Below are 25,393 nucleotides of genomic sequence, written 5' to 3'. Positions count from 1 at the left end.
AAGCCATTTAAAAACAAAGTACAAATAACAGTGTTGGCCTGGTAAGAAATAGACAGTTCAGATCTAAGAGTTCCATATAAAGTTCTATAAAAGCTCCAAACATTATTTAATATAACATGTTATCAGGAATGTATAACACATGATCATGAGATTTATATAATATAACATACCATGTTTTATAAAATGAATTATATTTATATTATATTCCATCTTATATAATACAAGTTATATAACGTAAGTTTTATTTATTTAATATACATAACACATATTATAAAATAAATGTTATTTACATAATACACCATATTATGTGATAGAAATTATATTTAGATATATAATATACCATGTTATATATAATAAATATGATATTTATATAATTTAATATACCATGGTATGATATATATAAATTATATTTATATAGTATAATATACCATGTTATATAATATAAAGGATATGTATGGGCACACCCCGACCAGGATATCATCATCCTCCTCCCCCCGTCTCATCCTGTAGAATGATTCATGATTGATATATATATAAAATATCGCAATTCATTAAAGGTGACATATTATACCACCAGGTGTGAGTGTGATTACCGTTGCAAACCGTTTTGAAAATCTGCTCCTCTTCTGACATCACAAGTGGTAGTGCTGATAGATCAGTCTACCAGCCTACCCAGTGGACTCAAGCAAACGTTGCTCATCTATCCGTCATACATCTAGGTGGACACGCCCACCTGTGATGTCAGAAGAGGCCGATTTCAAAACGGCTTTCAATACAGCTAATCACACTCACACCTGGTGGTATAATATGTCACCTTTAATATAAATGTTATTCATATGATGTGATAATATCACACCACAGGACATCACCACCCCCCTCCCCTTCGCTGGCATCTCCCTGGACATCCTGCCCGACAGCAGTGACCTCGGCGCCGACCTCAGCGACTACATCCACTTCCGGGTCAGCCACAGCAGCCGCGTGGCCGCCAACGTCACCACTGCGACGGGCGTCGCCCCGGACCCCCTGCTGCTCAGCAAGTTCAGCAGCCAGCTGGTGGGGCGGAGCCACGGGGGGTCCCTCCTCTACCTGCAGCTGACCCTTGACCTCTTCCACAACCAGCACCTGGCGCTGAAGGGGGGGAACTACCGCGTGGTACCTGTCTCTCTCTCAGAGGTACTGGAATATATACAACTACTGGTAGTACCTGTCTCTCTCTCAGAGGTACTGGAATATATACAACTACTGGTAGTACCTGTCTCTCTCTCAGAGGTACTGGAATATAGATATTATATTAATATAATAAATATCATACATGCACTACTTAAAAATATAACACCTGACCGTAAAGGGAGAGAACTACTGGTAGTACCTGCGTTGCTGTCAGAGGTCAGTGGTCAAATATTACTATATCATAATAACAATAATAAACGGATGTCTGATTGTCATGTGACAGCCATGTTCTGTAAATCCTGAAAGATACAATGGCGTCCAAATCACCACACGGTGATGATGACAATGTGGGTCACGTGATGATGAACGTGATGGTCATGTGACCATGACGGTCACACGGTCAGAGTCAGGCGTTGACCTGTGACCCCTGTGACCGCCCCCCCCCCCAGGTCTACCTGCTGATGTGTCGTGCTGCGTTCCCGGAGGCGGGGGAGTTCGAGAAGGTGTCCCCCCTGCTGAGCATCGCCCTGGCCTCCCTGCACCCGCTCTCCGACCAGCAGATGTTCAGAGCGCTGAACGCCGGCAGCATCCAGGGACAGCTGGGCTGGGAGGAGCTGCAGCGCCGGCTGGACAGCCTGGACGGCTTCATGGTAGGGCTGGGCAAATAATCAAGGTTTAATCAGGTTTAATCTCCAAACTAATATAATCAAGTTGAAACTATTTATTTATTTATTGATCTATTTATTTTTAATAGATATCGCAGAACAGCTGGATACATATTTGTACATTGTTTTTTTTCTATTTGAACATTTTCTATTTGAACACTGTGTATTTTTTTAAGGGGAAAAGTTCTCAGTTACAAAGTGTTTTTTTTTTGAGAAATGCTGAGTAAATGCATCATGTTTTCAAACTCAAAAATAATCGTTTGAATAATCGTAATTTCAATATTGACCAAAATAATCGTGATTATGATTTTTTTCCATAATCGAGCAGCCCTACTTCATGGTACCCTACATCAAACCGTCATATATAACATATACAGTTACATATAATAAATATAAATATCATATTAGAATACCAAACATCAAATTATCATATTGTTTTTATATTCATATCATATCATAGTATAGTATATAATATATCAAATCATGCAACATATTTCAACACCAAACACTTATCACTCATACTAACGTGTGTGTGTGTGTGTGTGTGTGTGTGTGTGGGTGTGTGTGCGTGTGCGTGTGCGTGTGTGTGTGTGTGTGTGTGTGTGCGTGTGTGCTTGTGCGTGTGTGTAGGTAAAGCGTAGAGACGGGACCCGCATGCTCTGCCACCCCTCCTTCAGGGAGTGGTTGGTATGGCGCGCCGACGGGGAGAGCAACGACTTCCTCTGTGACCCCAGGTCAGTCTGGAGGTCAAAGGTCACATATTACAGGGCGTAATCCCTCAGCCTCCATGACGATCTGGTGATCTTATCATCAATCGTGTGTGTGTGTGTGTGTGTGTGTGTGTGTGTGTGTGTGTGTGTGTGTGTGTGTGTGTTTGTGTGTGTGTGTGTAGGAGCGGCCATGCTCTGCTGGCCTTCATGTTTTCTAGACAAGAGGGGAAGTTGAACAGACAGCAGACGATGGAGTTAGGACATCACATCCTAAAAGCACACATCTTTAAGGTAAGGGATCACATCCTAAAAGCACATATATTTAAGGTAAGGGATCACATCTTTACAGCATGCATCTTTAAGGCAAGGTATAACATTCTGATATCACAAATCTTAAAGATAAGGGAGCACATCCTTATAGCACATCCTTTAAGGTAAGGTAACGCATCTACAAGGTAAGGCCTCCCAGCTAACAGATGCTACAGCTTTCTCTGCCAAATGAAAGGTGATGATGAAAGGCTGGTGATGATTTAAGATTTGAAGCACCACTCTCTTTCTCCTCCCTCTCTCTCTCTCTCTCTCTCTCTCTCTCTCTCTCTCTCTCTCTCTCTCTCTCTCTCTCTCTCTGTCCAGGGTCTCAGTAAGCGGTCAGGTCTGTCCTCCAGTCTCCTTCAGGGTCTCTGGGTCAGCTCCAGTACAGACAACCTGTCAGCCGCCCTAGGCTCCCTCAGGAACCTCTACACCCCCAACATCAAGGTACACTCACACACACATCCATACACACCAACACACACACGCACTAACACAAATAAACAACCTGCATACACACATCTTCTCTCAGTCAGTGTGTAAAACTGCCCAACCAGGCTCATTCAATCTGGCCCCCTGTATAATTGGCTTGATTCATTAATTCTCTCCACCTCAAGCTGGTGTGTGGTGAGTGTTCTGGCACTGATTGGCTGCCGTGCATCACCCAAGTGGGTGCTACACACTGGTGGTGGTTAGTGAGGTCCCCCCCTTCACTGTAAAGCGCTTTGGGGACTTGAAAAGCACTATATAATTAAATGATTCAATGATTTTTCTATTCTTCTTCTTCTTCTTCTTCTCTCGCTCTACAGGTGAGTCGTCTGTTGATCATGGGCGGGGCCAACGTCGCCTGGAGTACAGAGGTGCACGGCCACGCCCCCATTCTGGGTGTCCACACCCACCTGGGTCACTTGGAGATGGTGTCCCTGCTGCTGGAGACGGGGGCTCCTTTGGACGGGCCCACCGACGCAGGCCTCACCCCTCTGTGTCTGGCTGCGGCAGCCGGCCACGGGGCCCTGGTCAGCCTGCTCTGCAAGAGAGGGGCCAAGGTCAGTGCGGCTCATTGACACCATGCTGGAGGTGTTGTTAGGGTTAGGGTTAGTAGAGGGCAGGAAGAGTCGTCACCCAGTACCGACACAGTGTAAGAAAGTGCAAACACAGTATTTAACCAGTGTGAAGTCAGTGTAAACAGAGTAGACCTAGTGTAAACCCAGTGTACACCTAGTGTAAACCCTTTATAAACCTAGGGTAAATCCATGTAAACACTAGCCGCGTTTACATGGACACTTCTGTTCCGAATAGAAGTGGAAGAACAGCTCAATCAGAATAAAAAATGATCATATATACGCCTCAATCGGAATACAATTCTCTGATCGGAATAGAATTCTATGCGGAATAGAAGAGGTGGTGTAGTCCGCTATAATCGACATGTATACACTTATTCCGATTGGTTTGGGGTGGGTGCGGGTAACTTAGAGAGATGGCATCAGCAGCTGCAGTAGTTCGCAATTGGTCCGTCTGTACTTTTATGCAACCCGAACTTGGAAAGTGTGCCACTAGGAAAGTGGCTTTTTTGCCTGTTTCACGTCTGTGTATCACTCTGCAAGTTATCAAACCCAGCGGATTCGGTTGCTTAGCGACGTCAACGTCTTTGGCAGACTATTTCTCTGCTGATCAACACTACGAATGGTAACAAATAAATTGTCAAAAGACACACCGTGTGAAGTTATTTTTTTGTTTCGGCAAGTAGCCGTGTAATAATGTAGCCTATAGAACGTATCTAAAATAAGCCCCTTAAGGGAGAAGCAAGACCTCCGCTTCAAGTCGGGGTCCGGTTCGCCCTGTCAGGGCCTACCATAATTTCCCGCATATAGGCTGCATCATGGATAAACCGCAAGCCTTTCATTTATGTATTTAAAAAAGCAGAATAAGCCGCACCCATATAGGCCACACAAGTTTCAAATGCGCTAATTATGTAATGAATAGGCATATAAAACCCTTCAGCCAAGTGATCACTGCAAATTGATGTTAAACTTGAACTTGCTTTCCCCCCTTTAAGACCAACTAGGTCTACTGCTTGGCACGCATTATTTTTGTGCAGCAGCTATGGACCTGTCTTTCTTTAGGCCTAGGCTACTGTCTCCGAGTGCGTGTCGCTGTTTAAAACCTGACGAGGTGTTCACCAATGAGCTAGTTTACCATAATAAGACCGCCATACGAATCTGTAAAAAATGAATAAAGACAGCGAGGATGCAGGGAGTTCAGCAAGGCTACAGCTGAAGATCAAGGTAAATAGGTGCTGATATATTTTAAACGTCAGCATTAGAGGAATTGACGTGTTCCACGATGGACAAATTTAACGCACAACTGTGTGTTTATGCTGAGACTGCTTTGCTTTTTTCTACCTGTCTGTGTGCGCCGTGCGGGCTTTGCGCACCGTCAAGGGAAAGAGGCGGTGGTCGAAAAATATTTCGACCGCTTATTAAGTTCACTCGTTGCTTATAATGGTTTATTCGTTTCCCAGTATTTCATTTTAGAAGACTTAGAAGAGTTTAGAAGAGTTAGACCTAGAAGAGTTTTGTTCATTATTATTTTATTTTTTTGGTGAAACACAACACTGCCAATGTGGCAGTTCCATGCACAACGGGGATTTATAAAGGTTACTGTACAGTGGCGGAGAATGCGTCAGGAGCTGAATCACCACTACGGTAGAGCTAAGAAGTTTCTACGAGCGCTTCAGACCAACCTTACCAACAAACGATACAAACTAAACCAACAAAATACATAAAAATGCCAAATAGTGATAACACGTCCATTAAGTCGCCGCCGGTCCAGATGTGTCAGGTGTGCACGAGAGACCGAACGTTCGCTTACCACTTTTGGAAATGCCATACATACAGTACGTTGGGATCGCATGACAGGAATAGATCTATTCCGATTAGAAATCTAATCGGATCAGAAGTGTCCATGTAAACGCGGCTACTGAATAAACACAGTGTAAAACTAGTGCGAAACCAGTACCAACTCAGTGTAAACCTAGTTTTAACATATGTAAACCGAGTAAACCTTTTGTAAACCCAGTGTGAAGCCAGTGTCCACTTTAGTTAAACCCAGTGTTTTGTGTTCTTTTGTGTTCCTTTGTGTTCCAGCTGCAGCACGTTGATAAGAGTGGTCAATGTGCTCTGGTCCATGCGGCGCTGAAGGGCCACACTGAGGTCCTCAGGATCCTGCTGCAGCAGGCCTGGGGGACCCAGCATCCCGCCGGGCCCCAGGCAGAGACCGGCCCCCAGGCGGAGACCAGCCCCCAGAAGGAGAGCAGTGGGGGGGTCGGAGGTGACGGGAGGAAACAGGCGGCTCAGCAGGCCCTCACTGCTGCCTCAGGGGCTGGACACACTCAGGTTGGAGTCCTACTGTGTCTAGGTGATCTGGATCTATCTGGATCTATCTGATGCATCTGCTCTGAACTATCTGATCTGATCTATCTGGATCTATCCAATCAATCTTCTCTTATCTAGTGAAGAATAGTTCAGAATCGTAGGGAACTTTACAAGCCCCACCATGTGGCCTGTTGTCTTATTCAACCCTAGTGCGGATGATCCCCAGGTCTGAGATTTTTGACCAATAAGAATGACTTCTGCCCCCTCAGAAAAACATACCTGTTTATTTGGACCACTTCCCATGCATCATGAAGCCCAACCAAACTTAATTGAAAACAAACTAGAAGTTTCAAATGACTTCTGATGCGGACCAGCATCAAAATGTTGAAAACATTTTAATGCTATGGTTGAGTTGGGCATTTTATGATGAATTCTTATTCAGAGAATTAACGATAAGGCTTGGAATTATTAAATCAAACATGAAAATGTATATAAAATATATTTACACTAGAAGTATCTCATAATGTCTAATGAAGTCCGAAACCAACAGTGGTTTGTTAAATTTGCACGCACAATAATGTACAACATCAGACTAGATATAAACTGTATTATTTCCACTCATGTTTGTATCATCACAGCCCATTTGTCAGCCCGTTCTCTGGGTCTACATCATGTACACATACATGTAATCAGTGTGTTGAGCTGTCGTCTTCCCCATCAGGTGGTGAAGTTATTGTTGGAGGAAGAGCAGATGGTGCAGATGGAGCTCCGAGACTCACTCTGGGGAGAAACAGGTTCGCTCTCTCATTCCTCTCACCCTAACACACACACACACACACACACACACACACACACACACACATGTTTCCTCTGTGGTCTGCATGTGGGATGGATGAAGGCATGCCTCTTGGTTGTCAGGCTGATGGATTCGTCGTTTGTGTAGAGGGTTAGCTGATAGACGGTAGTTAGTGTTGCAGGTTGGCTGATGGATGGGTAGTTAGTGTAGAGGGTTAACTGATGGATGGGTAGTGAGTTAAGAGGGTTATCTTATTGATGGTAGTTAGGGCAGAGGGTTAGCTGATTGATGGTAGTTAGGGTAGAGGGTTAGCTGATGGATGGGTTCTAGCTCTGGTGTAGCTATTGATAAGCTACTCTAGAGAGAGAGAGAGAGAGAGAGAAAGGGGCGAGAGATAAAGGGAGAGAGAGTGATGAAAGGTGGGAGAGAGATAGAGAAAGAGAGAGAGAGACGTTGAGAGAGATGAAAGGAGAAAGAAGGAGAGAGGGAGAGGGATGAAAGGGGAGAGGGAGAGTGAGAGGGAGAGAGAGATGAAAGGGGAGAGAGAGAGAGAGAGAGAGAGAGAGAGAGAGAGATGGTTGGCCGGTATTCTGCATAGCTTCTTTTCCTTAAAGCTCTATTTTTATACACTTCCTCTGTAGTCACATCTAAACACTTTTTATACTTTGTTTACTACATGAAAACATTCAGTTGACAAGAATTGGACCTGAAGATTGTCCTCATTTACTCTTTTACTGGTCCTTTTCTAAATGACCGCTAGAACAGAAATTCCTAAAATAGCCAACTCAGGGAATCAGAGCCCCCATTAGACACAGACCGTAGTTCTCTGTTACAGAGCACAGTAATAGAGACGCGGACTAAAACCAACTTAAAATTCAGCAGAAAAGTTTATAAATCCTCTCAAAAGTGCCTCAAGTTTATGTGTCTGTGTGTGTGTGTGTCGGAATTATGTAGTGTGTGTCCGGTGTGTGTGTGCGTTTGTGTGTGTTTATGTGTGTGTATGTATATGTGTATTCTTAAGGGCTGATTATGGTCCCACGTTCATGCAACGCAAGGGGTTTACGGACCCCTCACGTCCTTGCGGACCCTCCTTGCGTCCACCACAAGGGCCTGACATGCGCCTCCCAAAAATTGTAACCTTGCGTCGAGGCGACGCAACCGCAAGGGCTGTGATTGGTCCGCTCACTAAAACCCGATGCAGGACCATAAACGTTCACAACTACGGCGAAGCATCTGCGTGGTCCTTGCGTTGCGTGAACATGGGACCAGAAAGAGCCCTTTAGTGTGTGTGGATGAGTGTGTGTGTGTGTATTCTGTGTGTCTTTGTGCGTGTGTTTGTCTTTCTGTGTCTGTGTGTGTGTGTGTGTGTGTGTGTGTGTGTGTGTGTGTGTGTGTGTGTGTGTGTGTGTGTGTGTGTGTGTGTGCGTGCATATAAAACACATGGTCCATGTGGTGCAGGTACTTCCTCTCTCTTGTTTCTATATTGCAGCACTGAAGCAGTTTGCCTAAATTAAATGAATGTACGTGAAGGATATTTGCACCTTTGGGTTATATATCCATTGGCGAATGCACTTGTATTTGTAATTTGCTTTGAACAGTGCTGGCTGCATTAATGTAATGTAATGTATGTGTGTGTGTGTGTGTGTGTGTGTGTGTGTGTGTGTGTGTGTGTGTGTGTGTGTGTGTGTGTGTGTGTGTGTGTGTGTGTGTGTGTGTGTGTGTGTGTGCGTGCGTGCATGTGTGTGTGCGTGTGTGTGCTTGTGTGTGTGTGTAGCACTCAGTTTGGCGGCCTCCAGAGGTCGGTCAGAGATGTGCGTCTTCCTGCTGGAGAAAGGGGCGGAGCTAGAGACGGCCAATCAGAAAGGAATGACCCCCCTGCTGCTGGCGGTCAAACACGAACACACACAGGTTGAGACACACACACACACACACACACACACACACACAAACACACATGGGTAAGGACACACACACCTGCACACATCACGCACGTACACAGAGACACAGACACACACAAACACACACTAGGATTGATGTGAACCTTGTGTGTTAACCAGCTGTGTGTGATGCTGGTTAATGTGTGTAAACCAGTCTTTGTGTGTTAACCAGGTGTGTGATATGCTGGTTAATGTGTGTAAACCAGTCTTTGTGTGTTAACCAGGTGTGTGAGCTGCTGGTTAAGGTGTGTTAACTAGTCTGCGTGTGTCCACCAGGTGTGTGAGCTGCTGGTTAAGCGCGGTGCTGACGTGAATGCCAGCGACCCGCAGGACCGATCCCCCCTGATGCTGGCGGCCGCTGACGGACAGCTGAGCACGGTGGAGCTGCTGCTGGCGGAAGGTGGGCTCACGTGTCGCCATGGTGACGAGAGGAACTTGAGCTGGTTGTGTATCTGATGGCTGGAGGACATTTTCCGACACTCACTGTATAGCAACACACACACACTCTGCAATTATAAAACACACTGAATATGGAACATGATCATACATTCAAGGTGACATATTATGCCACCAGGTGTGAGTGTGATTACTGATTACTGATAACTAATCACACTCACACACTGGTGGTATGTCGCCTTTAAGACATGACTGTTAGATCCCTGGAACAGTAACGTTACAATTTACAGTAAATCAAATCGATGTTCTAGCAGAGCGGAGCCGGCTTATCAGAGGGCAGTGGGGGGGGCGGGGGGGGGGGTAGTGGTCGTGACCCCAGACAATGAGTGTGTGTGTTCTGGGGGCTGTGTTCCCAGGGGCGTCCGTGGGCTCCGTGGACCAGGGGGGCCTCACGGGGCTGGGCTGGGCCTGCCTGAAGGGCCACAAGAGCATCGTTCAGCTGCTGGTGGACCGAGGGGTCAGCCTGGACACCGCCGATAAACACGGACGCACGCCGCTGGACCTCGCAGCCATGAACGGAGACGCCGACACGGTGAGGAGCTGGAGGGGGAGGGGGGAGGGGGGAAGGGCAAGGGGGGGAGGGATAATAGAGGATAGTAGGGGGTCGATATTAGAATGATGGTAGGTGATATATACGGCAGGTGGTAGATGGTTGGGAGTAGTTTGTAGGTGATTGGTGATATATGGTAGACGGTAGGGGGTATGTGGTAGTTGGTATGGGGTAGGTGATTTATGGTAGGTGGTAGGTGGTAGGTGATATATGGTAGGTGGTAGGTGATATATTGTAGGTGGTAGGGGGTATGTGATAGTTGGTATGGGGTAGGTGATTTATGGTAGGTGGTAGGTGGTAGGTGATATATGGTAGGTGGTGGGTGATAGATGGTAGGTGGTAGGTGGTAGGTGATAGGTGGTAGGTGGTAGGGGATATATGGTAGGTGGTAGGGGGTAGATGCTCGCTTGTAGGGGGGTAGGGTTAGGTCATCCAACCTCCAGACCTATCCCCACCCAGGTGTTGTTGTGTTCCAGGTGAGCTACCTTGTGGAGCAGGGGGCTGCGGGGGACAAGGAAACCAGTGGTCCCAGAGCTCCAGAGAGACACAGCCCGGCCCTGGTCACCTCTCTGAAGAAAGGCTCCAAGATGGGTACGTACCCCCTTTCCACCGCATCACGTGACCCTGCCTGGATCAGTCTACTACAGTCTTACACCGGCTCATGTGATCCAGTCTACAGTCCAACCACACTTCCCATTCAGGTCATCCCGGAGCTCCGTCAACTGCGCTGTGAGTCGTTGGCGGAAGGCGAAACTAATCGCTGACCTTCAATTCTTGATCTCAGGAGGGCTGCTAGAAGCTGACAGAGCTCCAGGAAGGCTGGGGAGTCAGCCGAGAGACCCTAGCATGACACAAAAGACAATAAACTAAAGACCATACGTTAAACCACAGATTCAGACTCTGATTACTTTTTTAATCCTGGGGGAGATGTTGTCTGATGAGGAAAACTATAGTTTAGACCGGAGACAGATTACGTCATATCCACAGACTGTATATCATATCCACAGACTGTATATACAGACTGTATATGGTATATTTATGTACGGTATGTGAAGGTATTACAAAACCTGTTAATTCACACCATCTATCCTTTCTCGTTCCCTCAAGGCTACAGAACGGCTCCCCATGACCGATCAGGTGGGTGGTCTATATGAGAGAGAGAGAGAGCAAGAGAGAGAGAGACAGAGAGAGAGAGAGTGAGATAGAGAGAGAGAGAGAGAGAGAGAGAGAGAGAGAGAGAGAGAGAGAGAGAGAGAGAGAGAGAGAGAGAGAGAGGGAGAGAGACTCTGACAGTGTGTTGGTTCTATATATTCCAGGTCATGCTACCTGGGCGATGGCGTCCTCCAAGCCAGACATCCTGCTTATCCTGCTGCACAAACTCATGGAGGAGGGAAACATGTTGTACAAGGTTCACCCTGTTATTGATTTATACCTTTTTAAATAACATGACAAGTAACATGATTGACGAAATGATGAGTGACTGATTGATAAATAACTGATGATTAATAACTATGAATAACATGATTAATAACATGATTAATAGCATGATTAATATCATTATGAATAACATGACTAATCACATGATAAATAACATGATTTTAAAAAGATGCTAAACGCATTAATACCACGACTAACAGCATTATCAGTAACATGTCATTCCCCCCCCGTCCCCCGTCCCCCGTCCCCATCCCCTCCTCAGAAGGGCCGCATGAAGGAGGCGGCCCAGCGGTACCAGTATGCTCTGAGGCGGTTCCCGGGCCACACCGCGGGGGGGGACCAGGAGCTGAAGGCCCTGAGGGACCTCCGGGTCTCCCTCTACCTCAACCTGTCCCGCTGCCGCCGCAAGACCAACGTGAGGACCCCCCTGTCGCTGTAGCAGCGGCCGCGCCACCACCGCTCTACCACGCTGTGATAGAGGCCAAGAGGAATGGCAACCCTCATAGCGTATGGGGGAAGTTGTTCTATGTTTTCATAGGCGGTGGACCAACATGATGGTGTTCTACACTGTGGTGTGAACACGGGTGAAGCCCTGACGTAGGTTACATGTCTGGTTGCATGCACAAGGAGCCCGTAACCCACGTGTATGACCTTGGGGAGATGGATGCATAGAGGATAGAAGGAACGGTATTTTTAGAAACTAGGTCGGGCAGCACTTCCAAGTGGCTATTGATAAAAGGGAGTTACCATCTAAATGAGTAAATGTAAATGTGAGGGAGCATGTATTGAAATTCATCCCAGCAGCTCACCCTAACCCTGATGCAACGGCCATGTACAGAGGTTCAGCTACGTTCATCCTGTCAGGAGGAGCAGTGACCTGTTTATACAGCTGTGTCTCTTGTATATAGCACAGTGTGTGTGTGTGTGTGTGTGTGTGTGTGTGTGTGTGTGTGTGTGTGTATGGGTATGTATGGGTGGCTCCAGGGTCTAATTGGGCCGCTATCAGTTATCTCGGGGTCCCCAGAGTCTTCAGGCGGTCAGTGAGATGAATAATTAATAGGTGGAAGGATTGAAACGTTCGCCTAACAGGACTATCGCTCTCCCCCGGTTTCTCTCTCTCATCTCTTCTGCTCCCTCTCTCCTCACTCATTCATCACTCAGTCCTCCATACATCTCTGTCATCCCTCCCTCTCTCCTTCTCTCTCTCTCTCCTCTCCACTATCCTCCTCTCCTCCCACTCTGCTCCCCCTCTTCATTCTACTCTCCTATCTCCTCCTCTCCTCCTCCCTACCATCTGTTATCTACAGCAGATGATGTGTATGTTCCTAACACCATGTGTCCACTTATCGTGTTAGCACACAGCGCTAGTCTGATAGCAACGCTTAAACATTAAGCCAGGGAATCTCGTGGGTCCAAACTATCAAGGTCAGCACCTCCAAATAGCTTGGCAGCATCGTTAAAGAGAGAGAGAGTGGTCCACGTTGACTCTGCCCCTCTGTTGCTAGGCGGGCTAGCCTATCACAGTCCACTATTTCCCTAGATGTGCGAATATATGTCCTTCATTCTCAACACTCAAAAAGCTTTATGCAAAAACATAATATATGGTTGTATAATATCATATTGTACATTTGGTAACTTCAGAAAGAAGAAACACAAAAGAGAAGATAATTACCAGTAGGCCCGCTGGACTGAAGGAATAGGTCGCTTTCTCCTCTAGTTGAGCATGCTAAGCATAGTCGCACTGGCCGATGGAAAGAGGACCTGAATTCCTGTGGGGGTAAAGAACTTTGCCAGCATCAGTACAAGCCTTCCCACTATCCATTACATAAATATATACAGTACAAACGTAAACTATATTCATGGGGCAGGACTGTGTAGTGGTTAGGAATCAAGTTCAGAAGGTTATGGGTTAAATCCCGAGTTTCCTCTCAACCTGTTGACATCCTAGAGCAATATGACCCCTAATACCCACCTGCCCCTTAATGACATGTGTCTGACTCCACTCAGACACAGTTATCACTCAGACACTCAGATTAAATTCTAGGATAAATAGTTAAGTCGTTTTTTTACAGCTAAATTGTGAGTAGTTTAGAGTTGTGCTTCATGATGTCCACAGCAAGGGAAAACGAAGAACGTTAGCCCGTTCTGTCTGTGTTATGCTTCTCTGTTTAGGACCTTTTCTCTCCATTTTAAATCTTCTCTCTGTTTTAGGACTTTTAATGGTTTACAGAGCCATTGAGCCATTGTTTTAAACATGGTCCTTTGTCTTATATAATCGTAAACATAGTTATCCATGAGATTTGATCACTGTTACTGAAATGAGTCTCCAATTTAGAGAAAAAAGGGGTAAAATCCAATGTTTTTGCCATTCTCCCCAAAACACTATGTGAATGTTCCACTCTGCTGCCGAGGCAGGTGGCTGAGGCAGGACCTAAGCCTCTTCGGTCTGTGTTAAGTCTCTTCTCTCTGTTTTAAGCCTCTTCTTTCTGAACTAAGCCTGTTTCAATTCTCTTCTCTTTTCCAAGATTTTTCTCTCTGTTCAAAGCCTCTAATCTGGTTTAATGTGTCCTCTCGGTTGTGAGTCTATTTGTGAGTCTGTTTAAAGACTCTTCTCTTTGTTTTAAGCCTCTCCTTTTTTTAAGTATGTTCTCTCTGTTTTAAGCCTCCCCTTTTTGAAGTATGACGTCTCTGTTTCACACATCTTCTTTGTGCTTTCAGCCTCTTGTCTCTTTAAAGTCTCTTCTCTCTTTTTAAGGACTTTGGCATCGCTGAGGACTTTGCCACCAAGGCGTTGGAGCTGAAGCCGTGGTCTTATGAGGCTTATTACGCCCGAGCTCGAGCCAAGAGGAGTAGCCGGTGAGGGCAGATACCCCTCTGTGATACTGAACAGTCTACACCAAAGCCCTGTCCCAACACGTCCTCTACCCCTCCACACTACCCCTCCGCTCTGCCCTGTAGAGTTTCTCGGCTGAAAATGCTCCCAATATGTCTCCTACTCCCGCCTACTCCACGATACCCCTCTATTCAGGCAGAACGCTTTTGCTTTAAGTTAAAAATGTATTATCTGCAAGGGCAACACATTGTATTTTGGCAGTATTGTCCTGTCCAAGGGAACTCCCTTCCCTTTCGAGCAGTGTTACTGCTTGTTTCCTCTTTCTTTACGAGGTATTCTACCTCACAAAAGTCATCCACATGACTGGATGAAGCTTTCAAAAGGGGATTTTAGTAATTGTATTTCTACACTGGCCAGTGAGTTTGTGTTTGTCATTTACCCGTTTACAGCCTTCAGCAACATGATTGGTCAAAACAATTATTTTACAGAAGAAAGTGAAACGCTCCCATCTCCCAGATTCGAGCTTGTCTGCTCTAAAGTCTGATTTGTGAGACTAGAGCAGCCATGACCCAACAGTCAACAGCTAATTGGATGATTGGTTAGCGTAAAGCTGGGTATGTATTGGTTGCATTTGTAAATGAAATAACTTGCTTGCCATCAGCTGATCTGCTAGTTTCCCTACTTATGCTGCTATGTTTATAAATGAATCAACGTCACAATGCCGAGCCATTAATGAGGTTTGGTTGAGAATGCGTCTTAGTGGATAGTGATACGCAACGTCATTAACGGCCGAGCCAGCAGGGGGTTTCAGTTGTATGTGCTGCATGTCCTGAGTCAAGAGTGGTACTAACTATAATACCAACGACATGGCAACATCGCTTATGCATATTTTAAGCTCCTGCTGCATGGTGGTCTCCTGCTGAATGGGTGTCCCCATTCTACGACAGACCTAGTAGTAGTGGTGTTTTTGGTATATTACGATGCTGGCTCTGTGAGGTAAGGGTAGAAGTAGTATCCCAGAATGCATTTCCATTTTCCTTTCTACATGGCCGTATACTTTTGGAGCGCTAACGTAAAGCTATCTTGATTGATCTGCTCTCTGCAGACACTTTGCTGCGGCACTGGACGACCTAAAGGAGGCCGCACGGCTGGCACCCTCCAACAAGGAGATCCGCCGGCTGCTGACCCGTGTGGAGGAGGAGTCGCTCCTCCACCAGAAGTCCTCCTCCACCTCCTCCGGCCCCGTGCTGGAGAACAGCCCCTCCCACCACCCCCACCCTGCAGTGCCGGAGCCAGAGGGCCTGGACAGACAGAGCCCGACCGACCGACTCCTGCAGGAGAAGGAGGAGCAGGGGCAGCAGGAGGAGCAGGAGGAGCAGCGCCAGACCCAGTCTTGTGGGAAAAGGAGCGGTGAGTACTGGCCCCAGAACCCCTACGGCCCCAGGAGGCCCGAGGGTCCGGGGGAGCAGCAGTGCAGCCAGACCCAGCCCAGTCACTCCCTCCAGACAGGGGCTGGGGGGAGGGTCGGGGGCCGGCCCCTCTCTCTGTGCGGACCCCCCAGCCCCTTGCCAGCCCGACACATGCCCACGTCCCTCAGACCTCACATCAGCCCCCTTGCCCCAACCCCTGATGTGGATCCCTCTGCTCCTCACTGTCCCCAAGACCCCTACCTCCCCCTTTCCCCATCAGCCACCTCCCCTCCTCCTACCCTCCTACACCCTTACCACCCTCTCTCCCCCCCAGCCACCTCTCCCAACGCTCCCCTCCACCACCCTTACCACCCTCTCTCGCCCCCGGCCACTTCCCCCCCGCCTCCCCTCCTCCACTCTTACCTTCCCCTCTCCCCCCCAGCCACCTCCCCCCACGCTCCCCAGCACCACCCCTACCAGCCCCGCTCCTCCAGTTTCTCCCGGGTCTCCGACCGCCTGACCAACCCCCCCAGCATGCTGGACAGTCTCTCCCTGGAGGGGAGGCGTGACGTGGGCACCGCGGGGTCTCGGGGCTCCAGTTCCAGCCAGGCCTCCAGCGGCGGGAACCTGTCAGACTGCGGCCGGCAGCAGGAGGCGCCACGCCTCCCGAGGAGCAGTGGCAGCTTCAAGACCAAGCAGGAGGTGAAGCCCCGCCCCTTTATGGGCATCATGGACAAGTCTGTCAGAGTCCAGACCCACCAGACACCATCTGGTAGGGGAGGAGGAGGAGGAGGAGGAGGAGGAGGAGGAGGTGGAGGAACAGCAGAGGGCTTCAACATGTCGCTGGTGGAGTTCCAGATGTTGAACAGTGAGCTGCAATGGGGGCCGTACCAGGAACAGGGGGTCCCTGGGGGTCCAGGAAAGGAGTTTAGCGAGGCGAGGGCCAACAGAGATGCCCCCCCCCTGCACCGCGGGCCCATAAAACCCAAGCGTTCCTTCATTGAGTCCAATGTGTGACTTTGCTCCCTGTCGCCCCCCCGATGGTTGCTCACAGTTTTAATGCTCCTTTAAATCCTCTGGCCTTGAGCTTATATCTATACAGCAAGTGTAGTTAATAGAACATTACAAAGAAATAATATTCTTAGAATGGGTATGTGTTATTCCTAGAAATATGAATCCTAAAGAGACATTTACTTGTGCATGATATTAAAACAAATTAGGAGCCAGATATGAACATTTGGATCGAGGAGAGGAGAACATTTATATTTGTATGCCATGCACTTAACATTCAGATGATATATTTCCATGTAAGAGATAATTGGTTCAGTCAGTATTAGATCTTTAAGACAACTGGACAATCCTATTCTTGGTACGTTTGATAAATTGCATTGTAATCCATTGACTGAAATGTTTAATTCTAAAAAAAAATATTTATTTATTTTTGAAGGCAGAGAGGAAATGTTTCTTGGTTTGTGAGAAAGATACAGAGAGTGTTTACAAGATGGAAGGACTACTTAACTGTTTATCCAAAGTATTATTCTATATTATAGACAGGAACCATGCAATCCTGGTGGTACATTCATATATTCAGAATTATAATAATAAAAAATAAACACGAAGTAGAATGTTTCATTATTTCTTAATAATATATTTGTCCTACCTATCATTTCTTTCAGATTTCTTTTGAAAGGTTTTGTATTAATTGTGGGTTCTAGACCCTGACCTTGGTGATGAAAGGGGAACTTTTAAATGCCTCAATGCACTGGATCAAGTTAGAGGGTTAAATAGAGCAGCATTGAAGGATGAAACTGCACACACTCCTCATTGTGCTGGTGTTTTTTATATCAAGCTGGGTCCGCATCACATCTTTCATGAGATATGAGAGACTGTGAAATTGTGGACTTGCATGCTAAAATCGGTTCTAGTGTTTAATGGTTTCTGGTGTTGAATGGGTTGACTTGTGTTACATGGGACCTGGTATTACCTGGGACCTAGGGTTGGACTGATGTTAAATGGGTTCTGGTGCTGGACTGGTGTTAAATGGGTTTTGGTGTAGGACAGATCTTAAATGTGACGTGGTGTTTGAATGGTGTTAAATGGGACTTGGTTTTAAACAGGTGTTAAATGGAACTAGGTGTAAGTGGGTTCTGGTGAACAATTGGTGTTCAATGGGTTCTGGTGTTGGACTGGTGTAACATGCGGTGTTGGAATACTGTTGAATGATGGGACCTGGTGTGTATGACTGGTGTTACAAGGGACCTAGTGTGTATGATTGGACTGGTGTACAAGGGACCTAGTATGTATAACTGCTGTTACAAGGGACCGGGCGTGTATGACTGGTGTTACAAGGGACCTGGTGTGTATGACTGTTGTTACAAGGGACCTGGTGTGTAGGACTGGTGTTACAAGGGACAGCAGATAGCCTTTAAGATATCCTCATGACCCAGGGCACATTCTAGTGGATGATTATCATCCACGCATCGCCAGGAAATGTCAGGAGAGACTGAGATAAGGTAGACAGTGTTTATCACTGAGTATTATCTCAGCTTTAAATACCACAACATGAGCCCTAGCTTGTTATTGTGCCAACCCTGCTGTCCATGATTTTATTAAACCACTACCCTAGAAGTACAGACATATTTGTCTCACAGATCAGACTATAGTACTGCTGGACCCGAGGTTATAGACTCTGGTTAAATGTAGATTTTACCATGGAGTCTGTAATTAACAGTCTCCATGGACTGTACCATAGACTCTGTCTTTAGCCGTAGACTATATACATTTATTATTCATGATGTATTTGATAGGGACAGATACAATGTACATAGAAAAACTGAGCACAGCTATACGTTGCAGGTATCATGGGGCCAATCCCAAAGTCTGGACTCACAGACTCACAGACTTTAATGCGCATTCTTGCGAAATTAGTAAGGCTTTAGAGCTGTCCCAATGTCGAATTTCAAAGGGCGTGAGGGTTTGAGTCCACACTTACCGAGCCCTTTCTGTGAGTCTGCATCAGTGCAGACTTAACCTAAGGGAATTACCCACAGTTCAAAGTGTTTTGACGTTTACGGTGGAGACCATAGGGAAATCCAGAAATTAGGAAGGTAAACAACAACAAACAAATCAAACAAACAAAAACTTTTATTTTTGAAAATAAAAGATTAAAACAGGAAGGTATGAAGAAGGTAAACAGAGAACAGCAAGATAAAATAAAATAAAGCATTTATTATAAACATAGCTTCAGAAAACTAGACATGAGTACAAGTTTGTTGCTGAATTAAATAGAATATGGTTGATATGGTAAAAGTGGTGTAGTTTGCAGCAAGCTGCTCAGGTAGATCTGCTGCAGCTCTTTTTGTCTCTTGATGTATTTACAGAGAGGCTGAGGTGCAAGTCCATTTAAACCACAAGTTTCACATAATTAAAATCAATCAAATTAGCAAAACGTAAGATCTTGTATTTATTTAAAATTGAAGCAATGATTGTGCCCTATTAGCTTTTTGTCCAAGCTTTTCAAGGCCTGATTGTACTGATGCTATGGATTGAATTACTAATGACATAGGATTAGGTAGCTAAACCATTATTAGACAGATGTGAAAATATAACTATATTTAAGAGGAAGATACGGTCAAATGATTAGCTTTCTTATCACCTTGAACCATCTAGGGTTAGCCCTAATCATTTCCAAATCTTTTGAGCATGACTTAAACTGTAACTGAAATTCTTAACTTACCCCTCTACTTGTGAGCTTCAGTGAGCTCACCTTTAATTATAAAATTCAAAGATTTGGTTGCAGGTGATGACTGTATAGGGTCTATCATCAGCGTCTCAAGACTGAAGACTTAAACCAGGGCATATTTCTGGCAAGTCGTTGATACACAATCCGAAAAGGATGGGACCCAAGAGAGTTCCTTCAGGGATTCCCGTTCCAAATGTTCAGGACCCTTTAAATATCACTCAAACCATGACAGGGACTGTTTTGACAAAAGTCACATTAAGAGTTTTGAATTTAACTCTACTGTGATTAAGTATTTGATAGCCTACTGTGATTTACAGTATGATATACTCAGTTATAGTTAACCGTATACTGTATACATATACTCTGGTTACTGTTTTACTATTTTGTTAACTGTAGACTGTATATATCGACTCTGGTTAACCATAGACTCTATATTATGGAGGGGGGGGAGCGAAGTTGCGGTCGGACAGGATTGTTGACGGGGGGGGTGCCGTAGCGGAGTTGCGGGTGGACAGGATTGTTGACCGTCAATGCGTGAGTAATTGGACATCCCGGTGCTGCTATTATGACGGGATTTTTATAAAAACAATATAGATATGGGGAAGAAATATAAGGACGGTATTTTGGGGGCCCCAAAAGGCCTCGATGGGGCCTTCTATCGGGCCTGGGGCTCCAGGCAAGTGCCTGGTTTGCCTAACAGTACGGTCCGCCCCTGGCTGTACCATTTCTCAAGACAAAGCAGAATGTGTTTCCAAGATGCAAACGCTATTATTCATTTATACATGCATCCTCTCTGTCCCTGCCCTTTATTAATTTTATTCTTATAAAGAACTAGATCCTAACCCAAATCAATGATATAAATTAAAAATATTCACCAAGTACCACTAGATCCTTGCCCAGAACACTGATATATATTAATAACATTCTAGTTATTAGTACTAGATCCTAACCCAGATCACTGATAAATATTATTAATAATATATAGTTATCAACCATAGATCCTAACCTAGATCACTGCTATTTATTATTCAATTTAATCTAACAAATTATGTCTAGTTTTCTGCTGCTAGGATATTCTTATTCACTGTTGCCATGTCAACCGAAGTCGACTGGATCTGATCGATTAAAGACAAAAACACAAACACACACAAACCATCAGAGAACAAACAGTACACAAATGCTTCAATAATAGACTAACTAACAGACTAATCCTTAATTTAATATTATAATTAACAGACTTCAAAAATAATATTGAATAAATCCTGCTAATCCTCTTTATACCAGTTCTACACCCTATATTTATTGTTGTGGCTATCAAATGTTACTTTTATATGCATTGTATCGTGAATATTTAGAAGATTGCCCAAGTTCATGTTGTCTTGAAAAAAAAAAATTCTAAATAGGAAAACGTTTTCCAGTTTTTTCAGTATGGGTTTGTATTGTATCTTAAAGGCGGTCCAACACCTCATCTCTTGGAGACAGTGGAGAGCAGCTGCGAGACGCAACGAGTCAACATCTCCATCTCCTCCTCAGACAGAGTTGACTCTCTCCTTTTGAGCACAGAGTATAACTAAACACAACCTTGGAAGAACTAGTACCAATAGGTCTATGGAGGATTTCCTCAGACAGGAGTTGCAAATAAAGGGAAATCTGGAGTGCATGAAATACTTTCGAAGCTTTTTAGTGATACAGGCTGATCTAAAATCAATAGGCTACAAAAATAACTATGAATGTGCTGAATATCTACATTCAAATTGCAAGCACGCTCTCGGTTCTATTTAAAGCGTGTGGTAACAGCTGTTACATTGAAAAAATATGTTGCATTTGCATGTAAAAGATGTTGCATGACAGGTGCATAATGTACTACCGACTTTTCACAGTCCAACACTTTCTCAATTTCCCACGGCATTTAAATGAACGTCAAAGAGATAACTAAATTAAGCCATGTTTGGTCAGTGGATTAATGCTGGGCAATCAGGACACGCAGAATTCCAGACGTCATTATATGTCGACATTCAGCAGTAAGCCAATACTACCATCTTGTGGTTTTTTGAATTTACAACAATCAATTAGTAAATACACGATATATTATTTCAACTCATTTGAGGCGTTGGGCTTTCCGTACGCGCATGCGTTGTACAGCGCCGTCGTTTCAAAGCTGTGGCGCAAAAGCCTGTCGTGACGTCACCTCGAACGTAACAACAACAAGAGTCAACACTCGTGCACAAAATAAGCGTCAATATTAAGGTATTTTTATGTATAAAGTTCATATTTATATGTGTGTATATATATGTACAACTTCGTACTGAGATTGTATATAGGTTCAACACGGTTTATATATCAACAGCGGCGATGAAGCCAGTACGAGGATCCTCCAGACCACCGGACATGAAAATCAGAAAGAAACCTGGAGATAAATCTTCAGCCCCTCAGGTAAAGTTAAACACACGCACGATGTGTTTAATAAGCTATGTTTCATGTTAAATTAACTGTTGAGTCCAACTATGTTTAATAATAGTGTCTTGGTCCATGTGTTATTAAGGCGCCCCGCAAAGAGAAGGTTCGCCAGAAGTCGTCTCAGAAGAAGAAAGGTGGGGTCTTATGTGTAGTAGTAACCCGTTACAGTCATGTTACAGACAGTCATGTTACAGACAGACATTAGAATAGCTTTAAGACCGACAGACTGGGTCCATTAAGGTATCACCACAAAGTACTGGACCTGCAGACTAGTCCATTATATGCTATGTAACTGAAACTACATTGACTATTATGCATATCCACTATATCTATAACATAGTGTACATTATTGACTATGATACATATCCAGTATATCTGTATTATACTGTAGAATATTGACATTGATAAATATCCCGTTTATCTATTTTTCTGTACATTATTGACTATTATACAGTGACACAAGTGTCTGTTGCTACTATACTATTGAAAGTGTGTATAATTTATACTATACATAAGCATGTATAATGAGTCCAGTCCTTCCAGTGTGCCTGTGGGGTGCACATAAGACGAGGGGTTTGGTTGGTGACTTCCTGTCGGTCTGCTTTATTTATCTCCCTCCTCCTTCCAGGAGGATCTTCCTCAGATAATAGCAAGAGCAAAGGTCAGGAGAAGTGGGTGCCACTGACCCGGTCGTCCATCGTAGGGCTGGAGACCATTGTAGACCAGTCCATGCTGTAGGTAGTAGCTATACTCTATAGACCCTCACACACTCGGTTCTCTCTGAACTTAACATATTTATTTTCCTTTTCTTACAGAACGACTCTTAACCTGAACCGGAGGGAGAAGGAGGAAACAAATAAACATCTTAACATCCTAAAAAACAGGTGACTAAAAAGAGATCCACATAACCTGGTATCATAAACATACACTCTCTTAATACAATTCTAGTGAATGGACTTGACATGATCGTATTTTATCACAAAGTCTGATGATAATTAGTGACATTATATGTCACTCACTAAAATCCCTGGTTTGTCAAATTCATCCTCAAAAACATTTTTTTTATTCTCTTTGACTTGGTTGTTGTATTGTTGTCATAATTGTATTGAAATTAAACTATTTACTATAATTAAACTATTATTTAAGATAACGCTACAATTCATGAGCTCTTCTTCTTGACTCTGGTTGTGTTGTCAGGTTGTTCTTGACTCTAGTTGTGTTGTCAGGTTGTTCTTGACTCTGGTTGTGTTGTCAGGTTGTTCTTGACTCTGGTTGTGTTGTCAGGTTGCTCTTGACTCTGGTTGTGTTGTCAGGTTGCTCTTGACTCTGGTTGTGTTGTCAGGTTGTTCTTGACTCTGGTTGTGTTGTCAGGTTGCTCTTGACTCTGGTTGTGTTGTCAGGTTGTTCTTGACTCTGGTTGTGTTGTCAGGTTGCTCTTGACTCTGGTTGTGTTATCAGGTTGTTCTTGACTCTGGTTGTGTTGTCAGGTTGTTCTTGACTCTGGTTGTGTTGTCAGGTTGTTCTTGACTCTGGTTGTGTGTCATCAGGTTGGTGGGTGTGTGCGCTGAGCTGAGGGTCCCTCCGGTGGCTCGGGGGGACTTTGAGGTGATTTCCGGCCAGCTGCAGGAGGAGAGCAGGAGATCTCTGGACGGGAAGAAGTCCCTGAGCAGGCTGGAGGTTAGAGGTCAACACGCTGACATCACACCCAAACTGCTGAAGGGATGTTAGGGGTGGAGCTAGAAGTCCTGATAGTACTTAAATAAAGTGTGTGTGTGTGTGTGTGTGTGTGTGTGTGTGTGTGTGTGTGTGTGTGTGTGTGTGTGTGTGTGTGTGTGTGTGTGTGTGTGTGTGTGTGTGTGTGTGTGTGTGTGTGTGTGTGTGTGTGTAGTCCGACCTAGATAACCTGCTGGTTGCTCTAGAGGAGATGGAGGAGGAGAAGAAATCCCTGGAGCAGAGCTGTATCTCCCTGAGACGTCAGCTGGAGGAGGATGAGGCTGTAGAGGTACTCACTCATTCACTCACCCTTGAATGATCATGGTCAAAATCTCAAACGAAATGCACAGTTTTCTGAACATATTATAAGATACGGAATCAAACCAATAAAAACTGATTCAAACCAATAAATACAGACTCAAACCAATATGAGGAAGTTTGGGGTTACAAGTTAATGCAATCTCTGAATGAATCATCTATCGTCTGAAGAGATTCATCGTCGTCAGAAGATAGGCGATGGAGTGTTCATGGAGTGTTGCTCTCTACACTGACAGTTTGCCTGCATGCAACTAATGCCCGCTCAAACGTTATTGGTCAATACTACTCGGACTACAAACCAGAATTCTTCCAATATCATCAGTATCATAGCCTCACCCCTAAATCAATGTTGAATTAAGTATTTTTCTCTCCCCTCAGATGTTGCAAATGGCTGAGCGATGTGTGCTCCGTATTCCCGCTCCACCAACACACAAATACACATCCACACTACAGGTAGAAGTACTGCAGTACTCACTTACTATAAATACACCTGCACACTACATGTAGAAGTACTGCATGATCCTAGATTCTAAGTACGCTTAAATAGAAAGGCCTAATGTGTGTGTGTGTGTGTGTGTGTGTGTGTGTGTGTGTGTGTGTGTGTGTGTGTGTGTGTGTGTGTGTGTGTGTGTGTGTGTGTGTGTGTGTGTGTGTGTGTGTGTGTGTGTGTGTGTGTGTAGGCCCAGCTGAGCAGCATGGTGCCCAGTGGACAGGGCGAGGGAATGGCCAGACGTCTGGGAGATGCCCTGCTGACATCTGAACCCCTGCAGGACGCCCGCCTTCTGCTGGCCAAAGCTGGACAATACACAGACAGGTTGCTCTTTACTAGACCTACTGGATCTGACCCAGTAGACCTACCACAGATCTGATCCAGTAGACCTACCATCGAGCTGACAAGGATGGCTTACCAAGAAGGTCTACTCAAAGCTGTCCTAGTAAGCCTACCAGCCATTTGACCTAGTAGGCCTACCAGAGATCGGTCAAAGGTAACCCAGTCCTTGTTCCCCAGAGATCTCCACTAGGAACTACCGTTTCTACAGTTACGTTGGATCTATGATCTTCCCCGGTTTTGTCCAGGCTGCCCTCCTGTTGACAGGAAGAGATGATGATTATTTTTGTTAGTGTTTGTGAAGCTTTAGCTTGAGCATGTCATGCTAAGATACATAATGCTATGTTGCTTAGGTCTTATTTGAATGATTTTTGTGTCCAGGCCAAAGCTAATTGAGTTTGTTTCTAAATTAATACACGTTCATTAAAATATATTTAGAATAAATAACTTATTGTGTTTTTTGTGAGGTTATATAACATAATTGTAAAAAAAGTATATGCAAAAAAACAGCAACATCAGTCCACCGTTTGAACCTCTTAAATATAGTGCAGAGTTTAAATCACTCAACAAACCTCCTAACAAACGAACATACTTACCTTTAGTCCATTTGGAATAAAGGTGGACGGGACACTGGTGATCGAACCCAGAACATTCCCAGAACAGTCTGCAGTATCTGCACTGTGATAGT

At 44.9% G+C, this 25,393-nt stretch overlaps 2 protein-coding genes across 2 annotated transcripts in view; both read left to right on the top strand.

Annotated features, from left to right (window-relative positions):
• Positions 1–16,663, top strand: part of LOC311356112 (protein TANC1-like) — a gene marked incomplete at both ends in the record, with an annotated part of 36,110 nt that extends 19,447 nt beyond the window's left edge. Inside the window, 20 exons of the mRNA XM_084475884.1 lie at positions 862–1,173; positions 1,620–1,820; positions 2,466–2,569; positions 2,728–2,836; positions 3,179–3,301; positions 3,664–3,900; positions 6,001–6,249; positions 6,950–7,022; positions 8,799–8,911; positions 9,238–9,361; positions 9,774–9,949; positions 10,444–10,558; positions 11,075–11,104; positions 11,284–11,375; positions 11,667–11,819; positions 14,160–14,260; positions 15,343–15,520; positions 15,665–15,868; positions 16,112–16,393; positions 16,505–16,663. Of these exons, the coding sequence (XP_084332010.1) occupies positions 862–1,173; positions 1,620–1,820; positions 2,466–2,569; positions 2,728–2,836; positions 3,179–3,301; positions 3,664–3,900; positions 6,001–6,249; positions 6,950–7,022; positions 8,799–8,911; positions 9,238–9,361; positions 9,774–9,949; positions 10,444–10,558; positions 11,075–11,104; positions 11,284–11,375; positions 11,667–11,819; positions 14,160–14,260; positions 15,343–15,520; positions 15,665–15,868; positions 16,112–16,393; positions 16,505–16,663 (3,135 nt within the window). The remainder of the gene's footprint in view (positions 1–861; positions 1,174–1,619; positions 1,821–2,465; positions 2,570–2,727; positions 2,837–3,178; positions 3,302–3,663; positions 3,901–6,000; positions 6,250–6,949; positions 7,023–8,798; positions 8,912–9,237; positions 9,362–9,773; positions 9,950–10,443; positions 10,559–11,074; positions 11,105–11,283; positions 11,376–11,666; positions 11,820–14,159; positions 14,261–15,342; positions 15,521–15,664; positions 15,869–16,111; positions 16,394–16,504) is intronic.
• A 4,894-nt stretch (positions 16,664–21,557) lies between these two features.
• Positions 21,558–25,127, top strand: cenpq (centromere protein Q). The gene is made up of 9 exons (XM_084476416.1): positions 21,558–21,635; positions 21,736–21,821; positions 21,931–21,979; positions 22,474–22,579; positions 22,661–22,729; positions 23,393–23,522; positions 23,734–23,847; positions 24,255–24,329; positions 24,557–25,127. Exons 2-9 carry the CDS (start codon positions 21,741–21,743, stop codon positions 24,743–24,745), a joined length of 813 nt encoding a protein of 270 aa, XP_084332542.1. The 5' UTR covers positions 21,558–21,635; positions 21,736–21,740; the 3' UTR covers positions 24,746–25,127.
• The last annotated feature ends 266 nt before the right edge of the window (positions 25,128–25,393 follow it).

This window comes from Micromesistius poutassou, assembly GCF_964030765.1.
Source record: "Micromesistius poutassou genome assembly, chromosome: 12".
NCBI lineage: Eukaryota > Metazoa > Chordata > Actinopteri > Gadiformes > Gadidae > Micromesistius > Micromesistius poutassou.
The sequence above is the reverse complement of the archived record's forward strand: the minus strand, read 5'-3'. Positions and strand labels throughout refer to the sequence as shown.

What these genes read in the sequence shown, in the direction of transcription:
- cenpq (XM_084476416.1), top strand. Translation starts at nt 21,741, where the DNA reads ATGAAGCCAGTACGAGGATCCTCCAGACCACCGGACATGAAAATCAGA. An exon ending in CTTAACATCCTAAAAAACAG is followed by an intron (nt 22,730 to 23,392) that starts GTGACTAAAAAG and finishes GTGTGTCATCAG; the next exon opens with GTTGGTGGGTGTGTGCGCTG. An exon ending in AGGAGGATGAGGCTGTAGAG is followed by an intron (nt 23,848 to 24,254) that starts GTACTCACTCAT and finishes CTCTCCCCTCAG; the next exon opens with ATGTTGCAAATGGCTGAGCG.